The 19,506-nt window shown below is 47.8% G+C and overlaps 8 protein-coding genes across 8 annotated transcripts; 4 read left to right on the top strand and 4 right to left on the bottom strand.

The window, feature by feature from the left end:
• Positions 1-364: 364 nt before the first annotated feature.
• Positions 365-2,173, bottom strand: I303_100053 (uncharacterized protein; the record flags this gene model as incomplete). Its single annotated transcript, XM_065968042.1, has 4 exons — positions 365-964; positions 1,044-1,130; positions 1,215-1,293; positions 1,353-2,173. The coding sequence occupies 4 exons, from the start codon at positions 2,171-2,173 to the stop codon at positions 365-367; spliced, it is 1,587 nt and encodes a 528-aa protein (XP_065824114.1).
• Positions 2,174-2,612: 439 nt separating this feature from the next.
• Positions 2,613-3,783, top strand: I303_100052 (uncharacterized protein; the record flags this gene model as incomplete). Its single annotated transcript, XM_018403429.1, has 4 exons — positions 2,613-2,794; positions 2,890-2,993; positions 3,082-3,409; positions 3,489-3,783. 4 exons carry the CDS (start codon positions 2,613-2,615, stop codon positions 3,781-3,783), a joined length of 909 nt encoding a protein of 302 aa, XP_018266083.1.
• A 278-nt stretch (positions 3,784-4,061) lies between these two features.
• On the bottom strand, positions 4,062-5,765 carry I303_100051 (uncharacterized protein; the record flags this gene model as incomplete). Its single annotated transcript, XM_018403428.1, has 8 exons — positions 4,062-4,181; positions 4,267-4,312; positions 4,364-4,463; positions 4,537-4,661; positions 4,738-4,870; positions 4,955-5,182; positions 5,251-5,338; positions 5,421-5,765. 8 exons carry the CDS (start codon positions 5,763-5,765, stop codon positions 4,062-4,064), a joined length of 1,185 nt encoding a protein of 394 aa, XP_018266082.1.
• A 1,079-nt stretch (positions 5,766-6,844) lies between these two features.
• I303_100050 (uncharacterized protein) lies at positions 6,845-9,470 on the top strand (the record flags this gene model as incomplete). The annotated part of the gene is made up of 14 exons (XM_018403427.1): positions 6,845-7,024; positions 7,100-7,107; positions 7,269-7,305; positions 7,371-7,517; positions 7,580-7,674; positions 7,765-8,053; positions 8,114-8,225; positions 8,306-8,319; positions 8,388-8,499; positions 8,565-8,680; positions 8,747-8,869; positions 8,934-9,014; positions 9,077-9,161; positions 9,259-9,470. The coding sequence occupies 14 exons, from the start codon at positions 6,845-6,847 to the stop codon at positions 9,468-9,470; spliced, it is 1,611 nt and encodes a 536-aa protein (XP_018266081.1).
• An 835-nt stretch (positions 9,471-10,305) lies between these two features.
• On the top strand, positions 10,306-12,738 carry I303_100049 (uncharacterized protein; the record flags this gene model as incomplete). Its single annotated transcript, XM_018403426.1, has 12 exons — positions 10,306-10,482; positions 10,682-10,717; positions 10,812-10,958; positions 11,012-11,106; positions 11,162-11,338; positions 11,394-11,505; positions 11,570-11,681; positions 11,752-11,880; positions 11,939-12,054; positions 12,127-12,330; positions 12,389-12,473; positions 12,542-12,738. 12 exons carry the CDS (start codon positions 10,306-10,308, stop codon positions 12,736-12,738), a joined length of 1,587 nt encoding a protein of 528 aa, XP_018266080.1.
• Positions 12,739-13,122: 384 nt separating this feature from the next.
• I303_100048 (uncharacterized protein) lies at positions 13,123-14,977 on the bottom strand (the record flags this gene model as incomplete). The annotated part of the gene is made up of 5 exons (XM_018403425.1): positions 13,123-13,759; positions 13,810-14,096; positions 14,140-14,286; positions 14,341-14,562; positions 14,615-14,977. 5 exons carry the CDS (start codon positions 14,975-14,977, stop codon positions 13,123-13,125), a joined length of 1,656 nt encoding a protein of 551 aa, XP_018266079.1.
• A 578-nt stretch (positions 14,978-15,555) lies between these two features.
• On the top strand, positions 15,556-17,300 carry I303_100047 (uncharacterized protein; the record flags this gene model as incomplete). The annotated part of the gene is made up of 8 exons (XM_018403424.1): positions 15,556-15,702; positions 15,761-15,917; positions 15,988-16,193; positions 16,251-16,523; positions 16,597-16,729; positions 16,782-16,936; positions 16,989-17,126; positions 17,184-17,300. The coding sequence occupies 8 exons, from the start codon at positions 15,556-15,558 to the stop codon at positions 17,298-17,300; spliced, it is 1,326 nt and encodes a 441-aa protein (XP_018266078.1).
• A 218-nt stretch (positions 17,301-17,518) lies between these two features.
• I303_100046 (uncharacterized protein) lies at positions 17,519-18,964 on the bottom strand (the record flags this gene model as incomplete). The annotated part of the gene is made up of 3 exons (XM_018403423.1): positions 17,519-17,909; positions 17,983-18,250; positions 18,313-18,964. 3 exons carry the CDS (start codon positions 18,962-18,964, stop codon positions 17,519-17,521), a joined length of 1,311 nt encoding a protein of 436 aa, XP_018266077.1.
• Between the last annotated feature and the right edge of the window lie 542 nt (positions 18,965-19,506).

The raw sequence follows: 19,506 nt of genomic DNA, 5'->3' as shown, positions 1-19,506 counted from the left end.
CCATGCGGACAATGCATAGATCGGCTTTTCCCGGCTTTAAGCATCACAACCATCGTGGATGTATTGCATTCGTCGCACAGACTTACCGTATTATCATCAAGCTGTGTAAGACTCAGAGGATGCCAGCTTTGAGGACATCACTCCCTCTGCTGTCTCTGATCGGACAGGCTATTCGCTTCTTGAACGCAAGATCCATAATATTTTCTACACATCGGCATATCCGTTTTGTACAAGACATGATCGATGACGACAGGGCAACGGAAGGCATTGTATGAGTATATGATACGATATGATATTGCCACCGATATACTTTGTTACAACCGTGTATACGTACAATCTCGCATTCCCCAAGGTAGACTTAATTCTACTGATCAATCTCCAACACTTCAGGCTCTTTTCGTCCACTTCTTCCTTCCTGCTTCGCCATACCCACCGATCTAGCTAGACCCTCCACCACCTCATTCAACACCCTGACCTCCTCTTCTGGGCCTAAACCTACATCCTCCGAGCTGCCCAGGTGGAAACCCATCATCGACGCTCCGAACATACCTATCTGGTCTCTATAAACCTTCACTTTTGTGCGCGTTTCTTCCAAATTCCGACTCAGTGCTCGGATATTACCTATTGTCTTGGTCGTTATCCTCAGATCCCGATCAACGAGTTCCGCTTTACTAGGTTCCCCACCAACGAGGAAATGCGCAGATTTGTCGTATACCCTCTTCCAGCCCGGTGATCTATCCCGCTCATACTGAAGTCCAGTCGCTTTACGATTGAGTTCCGTGTATAGTCCTTGGCCTTGTTCAGATGCTCTAGAAGCCTGTTGTGCAGCGGTAGACGTGAGGGTGTAGATAGAGTCTAGTTCATTCGATAGGCGCAGTAGGAGAGAATGCAGTTTGCTGGAGATGATGGAAGATGATGGGCGGGAAGACGGTGGTCTGGACAGTAGTTTGACTAGATCTTTGAACTATACCACCGGTTCATGAGCCCACGGTTCTGCTACCTTGCTGATGTAGGGATATAATGGCGAGAATGACAAGACTCACCTCCCATTGCAGCCAGCTGAATGCATTGACAGTCTTCGAATCGATGTGTACAATCTCATCTGATAAATCACGAGTCATATCACCGAGCTAGCATAATCTTAGTCAGTTGAGAGGTCTTCGCGATCATTCGTAGTACGGTGGAACGGATTGATAAATGATCAATCCACTCACTTCCCGTAACTGCTCAGCAATAAACCCTTTCCCATCTAGCGTTGAGCCCGTATTCACCGCTACAGCAAGTTCCCAGATCCTAACGCAAACCATCAGCGAATTTTACGAAGCGCGTTTCTCTATAAAGATTCAGCTTGCCTGACATATTCCAGTCCACCAGCTACTCCGCCCTGATTCAGCGTTCTTACACTTTCAAAAATGTCCCTCGCTCCCCTAGCCTCTTTAGTCAGAACCCTAGCATACTGTCCAACATCTAAATCATCTTCGAGATCGTTCGACCTCGCCCAAAAGGGTTTCGCAGGTATGATAGTTCCGTTGTCTCCGTTATGGGCTAACAGGGAAGTTTGACAAAACAGACCGGTAAGGAGACATGCGGGGGTAGCTAACGTCTTGGCTGGAAGCAAGAGCACTTCTTTACCCAGCATGACATCTGATTCTCGAGCATAACTGAGTGTCCGCAATACGAGGCTACCTGAGATCGATCTCAAAGCTTTTCCGAGCAGCCTTAGAACTAGGGACGGGATCAGAGGGAGGAGGAAATACGCCGTTAGACTGCCTAGCGTCAGAAGCAGAATCCCGTTGGCCAGGTGGGCGTAAAGGGGGCTGAGAAGGATACTGAGAGGGAGAAATATCAGTCGAAAAGGTATCAAGATGACGTTGAGAGTGTCTAGGAGCGTTGCGGGCTGTGGATGAGGGCGTTCAGGTGGTTTCTTAGGTGAAGGTGGGACATTTGATTGGGACTTTGTAGGTGTGCGCGCCGGAAGAGGAAATGATCTTTTGATTGGTGTCCTGGTCTTTGTAGATCGAGGTGATCGTATGACCCGACGAGGAGAAGAAGATTCTCCGCTGGAGATGGATAGCTGTTTTTCTGGTATTTGATCATGATCATCCATATCTTCCCATACATCAGATGGCCGGTTCTTCGAGGAGGATTTACGCTTAAAAGGTCCAGCTTCCATGCCTCGCTCTGGAGATCTTGCGGACTTCGCAGCGATTGGGCTCCCTTCTGTTGCCATTGCGGAGGTCGTCGAGGGTGTCGGTGCTCGGATGATAGCCATTACAGGTTGAGAAGTCAAGCCTACTCATTGCTCGAAGGGTCTACCGTGTGCAGCGGCGAAGATACCGAAAGTTATTTGATGGGAATGACGCTTTGACACGTGGCTGCAAAGCCGGCTTATTCGGGGACAACGGCGGCGGTGACCGATCAATGCGTTTTTCCCTTAAGCTTTAGTTGCCGCGCGGCACGCCATCGGTGCTTAGACACTTGTACTATCAGATATCAGATAACAACCAAGAAAAAGTAAACCTGCTTACCCATCGCCCCTTCATAATCTATCCTCCCGTCATTTCCCTCTTTTACATCCCCCATTGCACCGCTTTCCACCAGAATCTCACACAATGTCGCTCTCTGGAACTCTCACTACGTTCCAAGCTGGACCGTGGAAGTTCCCAGTCTTCACCTCTGGCGCATTGGATTCAGATAAAGCGGTAGCGTTTATCGGGGGTTTGACGAATGGTCTCGGAGCTGTACCGTTTACTTATCCCCTATCGGAGGCAGTAGGCAAAGCTGGCTGGAGATTGTAAGTACCCCATAATTTGCTGACCGAAATTCACATGATCTCTTCAGGGTGCTTGATGCCATTCAGAAGCGCTAATGAGTTCATGTCGCGCTTAGCGTCCAGTTCCACTGGAGTTCGGCTTATGGTGGATATGGCACTGGGAGTCTGAAGCGAGATAACGAGGAGATAGAAGCTCTGGTGAAACACTTGAGGTCTACTGGTGAGGCACACTCGTTCACCAAAAAGTTCCTTTTTCACGTTATCGTCCTTGGAAAGGTCAGAAATGCTGATATATCAGTTGTTCAAAGGTGTAAAAACCCTCATACTCGCAGGCCATTCCACCGGTTCCCAGAACGTCATGCAATATCTTTCCAACCCCATATACCAGACATCCTCCGCTGAGTCCGACGCCCTGCGCATAGAAGGAGGGATCATGCAAGCCCCTGCGTCCGACAGAGAATTCTTAGAATTGTTAGGACTGAAAGAATGGTTCGAGGTTTTGCCTCTAGCGGAGGAGATGATCAGAGATGGAAGGGGGGAAGAGTTGATGCCTAAGGAGTTTTGCGAGTCTGCCGGTTTTGGCGGTGTACCTTTACCTATCACGGCTTATAGAGTACACAGTCTGATAGGCGTCGGGTGAGTAGCCGTTATTTGGGAACTGTCTTTGGCTTTTGGTAGTCGCTCAATGTAGCTGACGCGATGATCATTGGCATAGTGGGGATGACGATTACTTCTCGGATGATATTCCTGTCGAAGCTCAAGACGGATACAAGCACTCTTTGTCCTCGTCATTCGGTAAATTGTCTGCTCCGGCATTAGTGCTATATTCCGAGGAAGATGTCGAGTATCAGAAAGGCGATGTGCAGACGAAATTCAAGCGATGGGAAGATGCGTCAAATGGGAAGTTACAATTACATTTCATCAAGAACGCCTCGCATGATGTTGTTCAACCCGAAGCGCAGAAGGTACTTTGTGAGCATGTTATAGAATGGTTGAAGAAGTTTGAGTGATCGCGATGGAGGGGACGGATGAGAGCAGCAATCAACGCGTGGTGAGACAAAGTAGACAGAAGTGAGTAAACAATGATTAGACTTGTGGACAATCACATGCATTGTGTATATCTCACTCTCCCCAACGACGAGATAACATGCGAGCAAATAGTTGAAGGTGACAAAAAATCGTCAATACACTTCATAACATTTATCAAAATACAACGCTTATCGCCCATCCCCACTTCCCCTTCAGTATCTACCTGGCCAATATACAAGAGGTCTTGACACCTCTCTGATCAGTATCTAGCTTTCACATCAGGGGTATTGACCCATCCCTTGAGTTCTAAATCCTCCGCCTTTGACTTCGATTTAGGATCGAAGAAAGGTTTCTCGGCCAAGGAGGAAACTCGAGTACCCTAAAATCACACTGTTGTCAACACTTACCCGGATCACTGAATATAGCAGCAAAATGCTCTTAATGAAAGTGAAAAGATCACTTACGTGTCTCTCACCATCGTAATCGTACGAGACAGTATGGATCGTCGTCCTATTATCCCAAATCGCCGACGTTCCAGGGGTCCAATGCCATCTAAGTTACATATCGGTTGATCGCTCGTACACGTTGTACAGGTAATTCAAGATGGCATCCGATTCAGGCTTGTCGAATCCTTCAATGTGGGAAGTCATAGCTTGGTTGACTATGCATCATCGAATTAGTACATATCACCATTGTATATCGACATACTCGGAAGTAGAAAGGAAGGTACTCACTCCATAAAGCTTTCCAGCCTGTCACAGGATGGGTTCTGACTAAAGGATGAGTTCGTTCGACGAATTTCTTGCCTCCTTCAGGATCGTTGGCATCTTTGTAGCTGTGCGCAGATCGGTAAACACCACTAAAAATTAAGTTGCTCAGTGCCTGCACACCTTCGGGTTATGCGCATGAAGGATATCCAGCAGTAAACAACCTACTTGAGACCGTCGATGACCTTTCTGAACGCCGGAGAAAGTTTATCGTACGCCGCATAGCCTGATGCCCAGAGGGTATCGCCTCCTACTTCCGGTACGGTGTCTTGGTGCAAGTGGGTATATCCGGGAGGATAGGCTATCAGCCGTATATACAGTAAGAAGAACCATATCAGTATCATGTATCGAACTTTCAGAAAGAGGTGGGTGACATCGGACTGACCTTCATGGACCAAATCGGTATGCCAGCCGAATTGACCACCCCCATAAGGTACTCTGTGCGAACGACCATTATTGATCTTATCTTTTCTGCCTTGTTCCCAGATCAAGGTGATTCCTCCGCCCACACCAGGCACCTGGGCGGCTTGAGGGTGTCTCTCGATCTCGCCATCTCCGAGGTAGACACCGAGGTCCCTCTGTTGCTGAGGCGAAATATCTTGGTCCCGGAAGACTGTTTATGTTCTGTCTCATCAATATTCGTTAAAAGAATATGAAAGAGGGAAATTGCGCCCTACTTACAGACAATTGATCTTTCCGAGACGAGAAGGGCAAGTTCATCCTTCTGTTGATCAGTAAGATCTTTCAACTGCAGTCCAACAATCTCGGTCTATAGGCATAGGTACAGATATTCCACACTTAGCATGTATACCGACGACATGTCTCAGCGAGAGAAGGGAGACAAGACTCACTCCAATCCACTTAGTCAAATCTTTCACCTCTTTGGCAGCCCCAAAAAGCGCTTTCTTCTCTTTATCAGCCCTCAAAGCAGGATCTTGATACTCCCTTAGATTATCCCGGATCTTGCCTACGTCTTGCACGAATTCTGGCACCTGTTCGGGGAAATAAGGATATCCATTGGACAAATCGATACCTGCTTTCTGATATCTTCGAAGAGTATTATCAGGGGGTAAGTTGACATTGCGATCTTTGCCTATCTGGAGTCTCGCTTTGAGAGCTGCGATATCCTCTTTAGATGATTGGGCGGGTGCGGCTGTAGCAGCAGCAGTTGTGTCGTTTAATGCGATGGGAGCCATTGCAATTGATCGATTGACTATGATTGATGTACTTCGAACTAAGTGAAGACCATATCACCCGCTCTCACGACTCACTGACAAGCTATATAAACAATATATTGCCCAGGTACTGTGATAAGGCTGCATGCTGTAGAAGGCTGAGCGAAGCACACGGACTTGTCCGAGATGATTAATCAGCTTCTAACTTCACATGATCACGTCGACGAATGGCGTTTGATCGAATGATCAGCGAGCTCGATTTGTCAACTGTCAACGGACACGTCATATTGGTCATTTGATTATTTTGTCCCTAATGATCAGGATATTGTATATGATAAGTGTGCGGTGATGGCGTGACCTGTAGACATTCGATGGATCCAGAATCTTCCCATGGGAGAGTTAGCTCGAATGGCGCAATATTGACGAAATCCCTCGCATCTCGGTATACCCCGCCGAGCCTTTGACTCAATATTGATATGCCGATCAGATCTGATCGATGTTCGAACAGCTTGGTCACCATCTTGTCTGTCGCAGATACCCCGATGATCTGCTGCACGATATAGACAGTCCAAGACGCATTATGAGTCAAGCACGCCATCTTGCGTTGATGCATCCTGTCTTGGCTTTTGAACACGACCAGTGGCAGATTTGCTGGAACCACCCGGTAACGCCAACGCCAATGCCAAGGCGATTCTGCGAATTGCAAAGAAGCTTATTTTGTGCCCTGACGATATCATACCTTGTTATCTCGATCACTGCTGATAGAAAGCCAGCTCTCACGTACTGCTCATAGACCATGCGTCCTGGTATATGCCGCTTGATGATGTGCACTCTGATAAAACACGAGAGAGCCAAGACGTGTATCTCGATGGCGATATCTGTCGCCTATTTCTCAACAGATCCTTTTTCAAATGTTGGCTCGCTCATCGACGATAGCCAGCATCAGTGAGGCGGGACTAGACCAAACCCAGGGAAGCATGTACTGCATATAGGCCGTCGTATGCGATAGATACTGACCTACCAGAGCATTGCTCGTCTAAACGACGAACTTTTCCGAGTACACAGAAGCGCGCGCACTTCTTCCAGATCAGTGAAGCGTAATGTCGACCGTACCATATGTCGAGGAACCAGTGGGCAACATCGATGATCGCAGACCAGTGAAAGAAGCTCAACCCATCACCGAGACATGGAAAGGTAGACTTTGGGATACACTTGATCTTCCTTCGGACCAGCGGAAGCTGTTGTTCAAGGTCGACGCAGTGATGCTGACTTTCGCTTCTGTAAGTCACATGCGGCACAAAGCACATCTGTCGGAGTAGCAAAGATAGCTGAAGCTGCTCGGTGCACCTTTTCAGCTCGGATAGTAAGTGTCCGCAAGCGGTGGTCTCGCATGTGATTGTACTTACATGCTCATGTTTATCTTTCTTCTCTTGGACTTAAATCAGCTTGTAAGTCTCGCCACACCAGTAAGACAGAATGGCATCTGGATTGCGAGGCTGACTACTGTATATAATGCCATTATAGCCTGAAGAACCTTGATCAACAAAACATCAACAATGCTGTTCGTTTTCATCCGATTGGCGACTGAGTTTGGGAAAAGGAGCTAACCTGGAAATCCTTTGATAGTTCTTGTCTGGCATGAAGGAAGACCTGGATATGCACGGCAACGAGCTAGTCACAGCCGTCACTATCTGGACTGTCGGTTATGTCATCGGTCAGATCCCTTCGAACCTACTATTGACGAGATTCGAACCCCGCTTTGTCATTCCCTCGGTGAGTGATCCGCCCAGCGTCTACAGAGAGTCTATCTTCGCCATGCTGATTGACTTTGGCAGCTGGAACTGGGCTGGGGAATAGCGACTCTAGGCTCATACGCCGTCAAATCTTACAAATCTCTATATGCTCTCCGATTCCTCGTCGGTCTCTTCGAGTGAGTACCGTATATCCCCGACTTAAGACCTTGCCGCTTCTATGTCAAATCGAAAGGCAAAATGGCTGATCTGGTAATACAATTCTGTAGATCCGGGTTCTATCCTGGTATACACTATATCCTTGGATGTTGGTATACGCCTCGAGAGATTGGTAAACGAGCTATGATCTTTTGGCTCGCAGGGTCGATTGGTCAAATGTTCAGTGGCTTCTTGCAAGCGGCGGCATATACCAATCTCAACGGCGTCCATGGACTGGCGGGATGGAGATGGCTTTTCATCATTGACGCAATAATCACCCTGCCGATCGCTCTCTTGGGATTCGTGTTCTTTCCTTCAGCCCCTTTGCAAGACAAAAAGGCTTGGTGGCTCAATCAAGAGGTGATTTCATTTTGGCTACTTGGCGAGCCCAGCTGACTTATCTTTCTTTGTCGATCATAGGAGCATGAGCTCGCGCAATGGCGGCTGACCAGCATTGGACGAGCAGGAAGAGCTAAATGGACAAAGGCCAAATTCAAGAAGCTGTTCAGCAGCTGGCATACTTACATACTTCGTGAGTTCAGCTTCACTGCGGGAAACGTTTTATCAGCCATATGTGTCCTGAGCGACTAAGTCTTCGCTCCTCACCGATAGCTTTCCTCTATGTGGTCAGTCGCTTTGCTTTTCCCTTCGTATTGATTATCCATCTGACGGGACGGACAATTGGGGATTACAGATATGGAACAACGGAGGTGGACAACAAGCGATGGGATACTGGCTGAAGTCTTTTAACGCCAATCCCCCTCCTGTACCGGAGGTTAAATTCTCTGTTCCCGAGATCAACCAACGTATGTATCGCATTAAGGATTTTTCAAGGATGGTCCTGACGCTAATGAGGTGGCTTTCCACATAGTGCCCTTGATCACGAGAGCCGTTTTCATCATTAGTGCCATCGCCTATGCTTGGCTGTCCGATGGTCCTCTCAAAGGCAGAAGGTGGCCATTCATCTACGCCAATGCCCTCGCATCTGTAGGTAGAAACATTGTATACATCATCTCGTTTCATCCTGGGTCCAGCTGATCATCATTCTCGTAGCTGTTGTTTGCAGCAATTCTGCTCAAAATCGATTTATATGCCAACATCACCGGAACGAAAGTACTCTATTGGTTCCAAGACTTCGGAGCTGGTGCCGGTCCACTGATTTTAACATGGATCAATGTAAGTTCCCCTTCTGTCAAAATGAAATCTTGGGCACACTGAACTGAGCATGTTCGCGGATTAGGAAATATGTTCAGACGACACAGAGAAAAGAGCGTTGTTAGTTGCAGCAGGTAACGACTTGGCATATGTCTTCCAAAGTATTGTAAGTCTCATCTTCTTCTGTTGAGAGCTGTCAACACATATACTAAGTGTCTTTATGAACAGATGCCGAACTTCGTATGGAAAACCGTCGATTTCCCCGAGGCGAGAAAAGGATGGACGTATTCTTTGTGCTTGGCAATACTACTAAGTGAGAATTCACTTTCAATGCAGATCGTATTTTCCCGACGTGATCATTCCGTTCGCTGCAATGCTACTTTGCTGATACGCTGGCTTATTCCGTGCAGTCTTATGGACTACATTGATATTGGTATTACTCCGACGAGACGAGAAGAAAGCTCTGAGCCCACAAGCAGCTATCCCGTCAAATGAGGTGATACCCAGCAGTCCCGAGCGGTCCAATGGTACCTCAAGCCAGGATGAGAAAGACAAGGATGTATACGCAATCACTCCACCAATCAAAGAATTCAACAATCCCTCCGCGGTCAATAGAGTCTGACGATATGAAGCCACTAAAAGACGTGCGTGAGAAAAGGAGAATAGGCACACGGAACCAGAAACGTTTTGCGGTGGACAAGCAGATGTCGGCGGGAATGGATTGGTATATGATGCAGCCATGCAAAAACGTTGCAGAGAACAATTGTGAAATCTAGCCTAAAGCTGCGATTGCGATCACGTCAAAAGTCGCATTCGGGTCAAGCGGTAACAGCCGTCGAACGAATTACGTTATGATCTTCAGGACCGGGGAGTGTGCAAGTTGCAACAGGAAGTTGAGGCAATACTGTTTGCGCGGACTTCGTAGACAGTCGTATGCTCGATCACGAGCTGTCACAGCAATTCTAGAGAATGACTTCCTCAGGCTTCATCCAGATCGCCGCAGGAAGGAGCACACCTCGCAACATTTTTTCCTTGTATCTTATCGGTCGGCCAGTTTTGTCAGACAATTGCCAAATCGTGCCTGGCTGGATAAATATGGTTGCGTGATCTGAGGCGAATACTATCATATGCGTTATAGCACGCAATATCAGTTCAATACTCTGCCTAGCTCAGTGTGCTTATCCCTTCGCCAGTCAATGGTGATCGACAGGCTGCTTCGCTTACGGACATCGTAATCCCCTCGATATGAAGATCTTGCACGCTGCGAGTGAGAAGAAACCAAATTTCTCGAGTAGACTCGGGGGAACCCTCTGGTATTTGATTTTTCTAGCTAAATATAAATCATATATATAGAGTGAGCCGTTATGTCAAGCAGCAGAGAAGCGAATCGTTCCCCAGAACAAGTCCCCCTTCTTGCATCCTCTTCTTCATCCTCAGCCTCCTCGAAAAAAGCTCCCATGTCTCAGCCAGCTTATCCATTCCCCGCTGAGCCGGTAGGCGATCTTGAGGATCCTACAAAAGAGATTGCTCCCAAGTCTACCTGGAAGGGCAGAATATGGGACACCTTCGACAAACCTCCTGCTGAAAGAAAGCTGCTATTTAAAGTTGATGCTGTCATCTTGACTTTCGCTTCTGTGAGTATCACTATCGAATACAAGCTTGCGTGAGCTGACGGTTTGTCATATAGCTTGGATAGTGAGTGTCGAATATTGGATTCAGTTTAAAAAGGCGCTAACCTATTCTCGGCAATGCCTTGTGTCGATTCAGCTTTGTAAGATACTGTTCAGCTCAATGCCAGACAACGCCAACGCTAATCGAGTCTGATTTTCCCAGATCAAGAATTTAGACCAGAACAATGCGAACACCGCTGTGAGTCTCTGTTCATGAATTCAAGATATTCATTAGGCATTAGGCTTTGCAAAGTATTGCTGGGACGTAAGCGCTGATAGACGATTGTGTGAAGTTCTTGTCCGGTATGAAAGAGGATCTCAACATGTACGGTAATGAGCTTGTCACCTCGACCAGTATTTGGACAGTCGGTTATGTGATCGGACAGATCCCATCCAATTTACTTTTGACAAGAGTAGAACCAAGATGGGTCATCCCCTCCGTGCGTCTCGCACTGTCTTATGACCTCTAATCAACTGACATGCTGGGATTTAGCTCGAACTGGGTTGGGGTATTGCTACCCTCGCATTATATTCCGTCAAATCATTCAAAGCGCTGTATGCATTACGTTTCCTGGTCGGCCTCTTCGAGTAAGTCGACGCTAATAACCCCTGAGACTGTGTGATGCTGATAAGGACACGATAGATCTGGATTTTATCCTGGAATCCACTACTTGCTGGGGTCATGGTACACTCCCGCTGAGATTGGTAAACGAGCCATGATCTTCTGGTTGGCTGGATCTTTGGGTCAGATGTTCTCTGGTTTTCTGCAAGCTGCTGCATACAAGAACTTGTCAGGTATACATGGTTTAGCTGGATGGAGGTAGGTCAGGTGGACATGTGCGCTGCTCCTGAAAGACTGACATCCAGCCTGGCAGGTGGCTCTTCATCATTGACGCCATTATCACTCTACCTATCGCTGTCTTCGGATTCTTCTTTTTCCCGCCACTCCCACTTCAAGGGAAGAATACTTGGTGGCTTTCAGAGGAGGTCAGTGGTCTTATCAAAGGAATCTCAGCGTCTGTCCACCACTGATCTTCGTCTGATATTACAGGAGTTTACCTTGGCGCAAACGCGGTTGAAAAAGATCGGCCGAGCTGGTAAAAAGCCCTGGACGAAAGCTAAACTTAAGAATCTCTTCCTCAGCTGGCACACTTACTTCCTACGTATGTCGGCCTTTCAAACACAAAGACCAAACATAGGAGAGACTCACAAGAGCTAACAGATTCATTGTAGCGATGTTGTATGTCATCTGGAACAATCAATGGCCACAGCCGGCCATCGGTTATTGGCTCAAATCGTTCAACGCCAAAAAGAACCCTCCAGTCCCTGGTAAAACATACACTGTCGACCAGATTAATCTGTGTAAGTCTGCAAGCTATAACGTGACAATCCTCGCGCCGCTGAATAGGAAAAACTACAGTGCCTTTGCCACAGACGGCCATCTTCATTGTTGTTGCACTGTCATTCGCCTGGCTGTCTGATGGCCCATTCCGAGGGCGAAGATGGCCTTTTGTCTATATCGGAGCGGTGTACTCGGTAAGCGAAGTTCTCCTGTGATTGAGGTCAGCAGGAGTAGAGAAGCGTTGACTGATCTCGTTGAATTATCAGCTGGTCATTGCCGCCATTATGAGGTCTTTCCCACTGTACAAGAACATCAACACGACTTTTGCAATGTACTATATTAGTCAAATTGGTCAAGGTGCAGGACCGCTCATTCTCACATCCATCAACGAGCTCTGTTCCGATGATACTGAGAAGAGAGCCTTGCTGGTTGGTGCCGCCAATGATCTAGCATATGTAGTACAAGCTGTTGTAAGTTGAGTCAATTCGACATGAGCGACTGATCACGCGGCTGACGTGTCCGGTCCAGGCTCCAAACTTTGTATGGAAGACAACGGATTTCCCACAGGCCAAGAAGGGATGGACATGGTCTTTAGCATTGAACATCATCCTGAGTAAGTGATCATGTGCTCGTGAGACAGGAGTGTTGCTTGATTCTGACATTACACGTACACAATAACAGTCTTCTGGATCACCGCCATTCTTCTGCTCATTCGAAGGGATCACAAAAAGAGGAGACAAGCAGAAATAGACGGTCACTCTACTGGCGATGTCAGCGAGACATACGATGCCAAAGCCTACGACAGTACGGATGGTAGTCAGCCCACTACCCCAGGTATCACTACCCCAGAACGGAAACAGCTAGCTGTGCTCCAGTGAGCCATGTTCTCCTATTGATTGCCGGGCAGTTCCTGTCGAACCTCAATCGTTTCCCCATTCGATGACCCTTGCCTCCTCTCATTCACATTGCTGAACCCTTCACATTGTAGAAACTTTCAAAGTATATACATTTCGTTTACCATGTCAGCTATGAATTCTAGATGACGTTGCCATGGTTCACGCTTTTTCAACTTAATGCCTCATTGCGTCCCGTTAATCGCTTGGCTCCTCTGACATCACTTGTGGGGCATAAGAGTCATGAGAAGCGATTGAGACCCATACAAACACTGGCGTAATGCTATCTTCCCATAGATATGATCCTACAAGCCGCTGAGGCCAAGGGCACAATCTAATACAAGTGGTGCATCGAGTTCTATGTTCTACCTAAGCCTGGATCGCCCCTATCCTTCTGGCAACGCCTGCTGCTATTCTCGCATTCGTCTCTTCGGCGGCAGTCTCATATGTCTTGCTCGTAATAGCTTGGGTTCGTCCATTGTCAGCCTCAATCTCCTCGCTGATCTGCTTGAGGACTTCAGGAGTGACACCATATTTCAGTGCCAATACCTCTTGCAATTTTTCGCTCTCGGCAATCCATTCGGGGCTGTGGCCTTCCACCAGCTCTGCTCCTGTCTTTGTCGCATCTCGATTCAGCCATTCGATTGTCTCTTGCACGTATCTTCGTTCGCCATCTCTGTTGAGAAGATGGCTGTATTTCCCTTCTCCCGTTCTTTTGATCAGCTCGCCGTAATCCGCCCAACGCTGAGCCTCGTCTGGTATGCTAGCTTTTCCAGCGAAGACTCGAGCTATCGAGATGGATTGATATTCAAAGAACGAGAATGTCGATGTATTTACGCTCAGCCCAATGAAAGTGAGGGTGGGATCAGGTATATAAAACACGTCTCGCCAAAGGTTCAGGACCCCGAAGCCGTCCGAAACCAAGGCATGTTTCTTGGTTGTCTCGGACCGTTCACCTTGATGATCTAGATGGTAATCCGGAAGGAATGGGAATGAATATTGATATCTACTAGACATCATCAGCAGGGCCCTCTGTTCACCTTTCGAATTACTCACCCGGTAGCAAAGATGACATCGCTGATCCCTTTCAGTATTCTTCCATCCGTCAGCTCGATTTCCGCTTCTTCTATCCGCTGACCGTCTTGTGGCCGTATGAAGCGCTTTATCTCGGAGACCACTTCCGCTTTATCGGGTATCATGAAGCGCTGCATCCTCCTTTGCTTCTGATAGGCTACAGGACCGTGGAACCTGTTTCTGCCAACCATGTAGGTTTTTTCGACGTGAGAATCCAGATCTCGTGCGATGTCATTACCACTCGTGCCTATGCCAACTACCAGAACAGTCTGGCCGATAGATTAGCGGCTCTACAGTTCCGCTCTTGCTCACCTTGTCTTTATAGGCCTCTGGCTTCCGGTATCCCTGGGAATGGATCACTTTCTCTGGCCATTTTGACGCCCACTCGTCCGCGCCAGGAAACGCGGGTATATGAGGTGCATTGTAATGTCCAGTTGCCACAACCACAGCATCAAATTCCTACAATCCGGTTGCAAGTCAGTATATCGACCACTTTATTACTTTCGGACTCACCTCGGACCATTGCTCTTCTCGAGCTCTTCCTTCTCCCTCATCCACGACTTTCCGTAAATTTAACTTCCACTTGCCTCCTACTTTCTCAACTTTTTCTACCCTTGTATTGTACGATGCCAATTTGTCGAGACCGAATCTTTCGGCGTAGCCGTGGACATAATTAGCCAAGAGAGTATGCGATACGTTTCTTTCGGTTCCTTCGGGGTAAGGATAGTCTTTGAACTACGGGTCGTGCTCAGCGAATGCTGATTGTAGTGCGCAACATGGTACTCACTGCCATTGTGGTAGTCGGAACATTATTCGATAGATTCCAGTAACATGGATTTGGCGGGTTGAATAATGCCCGTTCTTTTCGGTCCGCGTCTTCGTAAATCCCGCTTTCTCGAAGTACAGGAGTGAACGCCCCTACAGAAGGTGGCGGTGTAGGTACGGACAGTGGCGGAGCTGCATCAGGTCTCCAATTCCATATACCACCGGATTGCGATTGCCTTTCGAATAATCGTACGGTCAGCCCAGCATCCCGCAGGTGTCTAGCAGCTGGAGTACCGGTCGGACCGGAACCGATCACAGCTACAGTTCGTATCGAGCGACCGAAATCGTGTGGAAGGCCTAGGGCTGGTCTCGTTTCTATCGTCATTTGGTGATGTGTCGGAGATATGATCGTGGGCGAATAGAGAAATAAGAGATTTGGCTGTTTGTCTTCATGTGATCTGATTTCTCCCACAATCTCACTCGAGCACAACCTTGATCAGCTTGTCTAAGCTGGAATGCTTACAGAATATTTCGCCATCCGTGAGGCCTCTACCATAATCACGCCATATCAGGTGCGCACTTACCGCATTTCAGGAACAGCTATCTCAGAACAGGTCGGATAATTTACATTTGAAATCTATAGATAACACGGCCAAATCCGACAGCGTCCTTGATGACGCCAGCGCTCATCATCTCTTATGAACGAGGACACCATTGCTCATGGACCGAACATATCTGTCCACGAGGGGAATGCAGAAAGTGACTCTCACTTATGAGTCAGCAGGCCCAATTCTTTCCGTCGGACTCAAGAAAGGCATATCGTATGCATGTGGTTCGAATATTCCATTTCCCTCTTGACCACGACCAATACTCGCGATCTGCTTACGTCACATCCATAAAGCTGAAGAATACAGACACGAAGTGGAATCCTTGATTGTACAAATTCGACAGAAAGCACATACAATGACCGTACAAATTGAGGAGAAGATCAAGATAGCCGTGATTGGGACAGGACCAGGTGGTTTAGCAGCCATCATACACCTGCTGCGCCTCCCTTTCGTGCAGCTCAGCGCTTTCGACCAAGCGACCGAATTGAGAGAAGTCGGTGCCGTGAGTGACAGCTACTGCTCCGTGGGTATGTGGATGGCTGACAGACTTGATCCTCTAGGGTATAAGCATCAACCAAAACACATGGAGACACTTGAACTTGCTAGGCGCAGCGGATGCCATTGAGCAAGTCTCCCTCCGAGGGGATGGATCGAAGGTAGATCACGAGCAACGGAATGGATTGACAGGAGAACTGATTGCACAATCATTTCAGAAAGGTAACTTATTCTGCGATCTGTCCAACAATCTACCACTCGTGTGCAGTCACGCTGACAGGCAGATGTGTAGTCGAGACTGACGCCCCCCCTAGATCACGTATCGAACGCTACAGGCTGCAAAATGCGTTATTGGGCCAGGTGCCTAAAGACTTCATTCAACTGTCCAAGAAGCTGTCAAAGATAGAAGAATTTCCCCAAGGTACCCAATTGACCTTTCAGGATGGAACCAGTGCTGGTCCCTTTGACCTGATTATAGGTGCAGACGGCATCCGATCCGTAAGTGTCCATGAGGACCTTCATCAAGCAGATATCCCGCTGATTAGACGCGATCAGGCCGTCCGACAGCATGCTTTCCCGGATCACAAATTGACATACACCGGCAAAGTCGCTTACCGAGTTATCATCCCTCAAGCGGAAGTCGCCCATATCACAGGCATCCCCCAGGCAGCCACCTTCTGGCATACGAAGGACACACATGTTTACACAGATCCCTTGGATAATGGGTTGTTCGAAATCGCTACCAGAGCGTCAGAGCCGGAAGAAGACATCAAGAAAGTCAGTTGGGGGCAAAGAGTCAAGCGGGAACAAGTCCAGCGTCATTACGATGTCAGTCCTTCTTCCTCACGTGGAACCTTGGTAACTGTAAATACGAATTGCTGAAGATTCATGACTCTACTAGAATTACTGCGAGACGATAAAACAGGTCATAGCCGCACCCGATGAATGGCTAGAGTTCGCCATGTTTGGTGGACCTCGATTGGAGTCAGTCATATCCAACGGTCACATCGCGCTGCTGGGAGATGCGTCTCATCGTGAGTATTACCCGAAAATCTTCTGAGATCAAGCGCTGATCAACATGTCCAGCGTTGTCCGGAGCGTTCGGATCTGGCGCTGCTTTCGCATTCGAAGACGCCTATGTCTTAGCTCAGGCTTTATTGTATACCCGCAAGAAAGGTGAAACGGTTTCCGAAGCGATCAAATTTTATGATGAGGTCAGATCACCTCATTACAAAGGTCTGGTGAGTGCCCAGACTTGCGTCGGATGTCCGTTTGCTGAAGTATTCGTGCTAGTATCAAATCCTGAACAGCTTCGCGGACAATGCCAAGGAGCTTGAAGCTATAAAGCCTCCTCTGGAAGAGAACGAACTTATCAATGAGAGGACAAAGCGTAATTGGACAGCTGAGAACAAGTGGATATATGAGTACGATGTGAGCATGGTCTGAACAAACGCTGGGGCATATGACTATGACTGACCTAGCGCACAGGTTACCAAGGTGTGGAAGAAATATGTCGACGCCATCGACGCCAGCAATATTCTTGCAAAACTCACTCTCAAGGCTGAGAAAGAGTCGGCGATTCCTGGCATCGCGGTCAGCGCGTGATCGTCTCCTTGTACATTTGTCAGAACCATGGTACAAGTGTTGATCATCGATGATTGCTCTTGACCCTTATTCCAAACAAAACTGATACCAATTCTAGATGTGAAAAGCTTTGCCTGCTGCATCCATGTCACTATAGATGTTATCTAAGCAAGCAGCTTCAAAGGTCGAAACGCTCAGCGCTTCGATGGATTGGCGATGTGTGTCCAAAAGTATAGAATCTATAATACCTCATCCTCGAGCTCTTGCTCGAATCGAGCCATGGCTTGCGCGTTCAAAGCTTCTTCAACTTCACTTAGACTCCTCTTTTGCACTTTAGCGTATTTAGGCTTCCATTCGGACTTGGCTTCCTTCTTCCAGCCGATATTCGAGAGCATCGTTTCCAGTTCACCAGACAGGCGTAGTTCTTCGAGGTTCTGCATGTCACCAATGATAGGCTTGTTGCCGATCAGTATAATTGGATGGTCTCGAAGTGGCAGGGATAATCGGTCGAGGATGGAAAGTAGGGTAAATCGGTCTGGTCTAGCATGACAAGGGATTAAAGTTGGCTTTCTTGATGAACCGTGAATGGAAGCCAAGAAATCGAGAACTTCGTGAGGATGGTTTGGTCGACTAGAAGCAGGATCAGGATCAGCTCTGCTCTGTAATTGAGATTGATGAACAGATGGGCAAGAAATGAACCTACCCATTGCCTCCATACCAAACGATCACCTCATCCTCTCGTTCACCTCTGAGCTCGTCCAACCACGCTTGCTCAAGTTCTCCACCCGAAGGACCCAATTTGTGAGCGCCTACGCCTAGGACAGCGTTGGCGTCGATCGGTTCAGCTGGGTCGACATGAGAGGGGATGACGTTGTAAGCGGACGATAAGAGGTATGACTGAAGGGCGAGCAATTCGTGGGATGCAGGAAGGGGTCGAGGGGTCAAAGCAGGTCGAGATGCACGAGGATGGGCTGAAATGCAAATTAGCTCGCCTTCTTGCTTAAGTGGTGACGAAACAGAAAAGGATACTTACGAGTTGGCGCAGCCTTTTTCTCGAAATCACGTCTCATCATGTGAGGAGCTTTGACTTGAGGAGGTCTATAATCCTTATCTCTAGCATCCGACCAGCTGCTTATGCCATCAAAATCAATGAACGCCTTTCCATTGGGATCAAGAGCCAATCTTCTAGACATGCTAGCAGCCCGCAGACTGGGGAGTCGAGCGGAAGGGACAAAGACAAGCAGAAGGATCGACGATAAAACTAGCGATACCAAGAACAATAACCTGATTAATGGCTTGGGTAGACTAGAAGGAATAGGTATATGAGTTGAAGGTACGTTGGAAGGCACATATGGGGGAGATGCAACGGTCTTCTCAGGAATTTTGCGTCGTGGGGTAGTAGGCGTTGAGTAAGTAGCGATTGGTGTAGCTTCGGGGTCAATGATTTGCTGTTTCGTGGGGAAGGCGGAAGGATATACATTGTCAAGGGTAAATCTGCTTTGTTGAGGAGTTCTGGGCGATCTAACCTTCAAACCCCCTTCTAAGTGTGGTGATCGAGGAATGAAGTCAGTGGGAAGGAGCAGAGTCTTGATGCTCGTAAACCCGTCATTGGGATCGATATTGGTCGCACGTCTAGGCGGCGAGGGAGGAGGAGAGAAAAGGTAGCTGTGAATGGGTGAGGACATGATGATCGTACTTGAGTGATACCTGAAGTCAAAGTGATGATTGTCGTGTTAGTTGTTTACGTCGATATAAATTGTGTGAAGTCGGCGAAGTTGGCGGTGCTCGGTCGTAATTCTTGAGGTCGTCGAGTCTTGAGGAGGTCGTGAGCTATCAAAGCTGTATCGGTCAACGATACTATCGAGAGTCCTATCAAAGGATTTAGGTGATGTGTCGGAATGTTAGTGATGATGAGTAAGAGAAATAAACAGTGGAAAAACTGCTCAACATGTTATACTTATAATACGTAGTCATCTACGCGACTGGCTTCAGCAGTTTGTTCTGACTGTTCTTTTGACTTTCTGGCGCGAACTCCAGGGTCGACAAGGTACATCACGGAATCATCGCGGCTTCAGTTATGTCAGAGGGAAAGTCCGAAGCGGTCCTGCAAAGGCCAAGAAGGAGAACCTCCGCCATTGACGCAGGACCGGCTTGAATACCTGGATCAACCGCACATCTTCCTAGCGCTGTAGGTAAATCTTCGCTCGATTCCCCATTAGTTGAGCTA

This window comes from Kwoniella dejecticola, chromosome 1 (assembly GCF_000512565.2).
Source record: "Kwoniella dejecticola CBS 10117 chromosome 1, complete sequence".
Lineage (NCBI taxonomy): Eukaryota > Fungi > Basidiomycota > Tremellomycetes > Tremellales > Cryptococcaceae > Kwoniella > Kwoniella dejecticola.
This window is presented reverse-complemented; position numbering and strand designations above follow the sequence as displayed.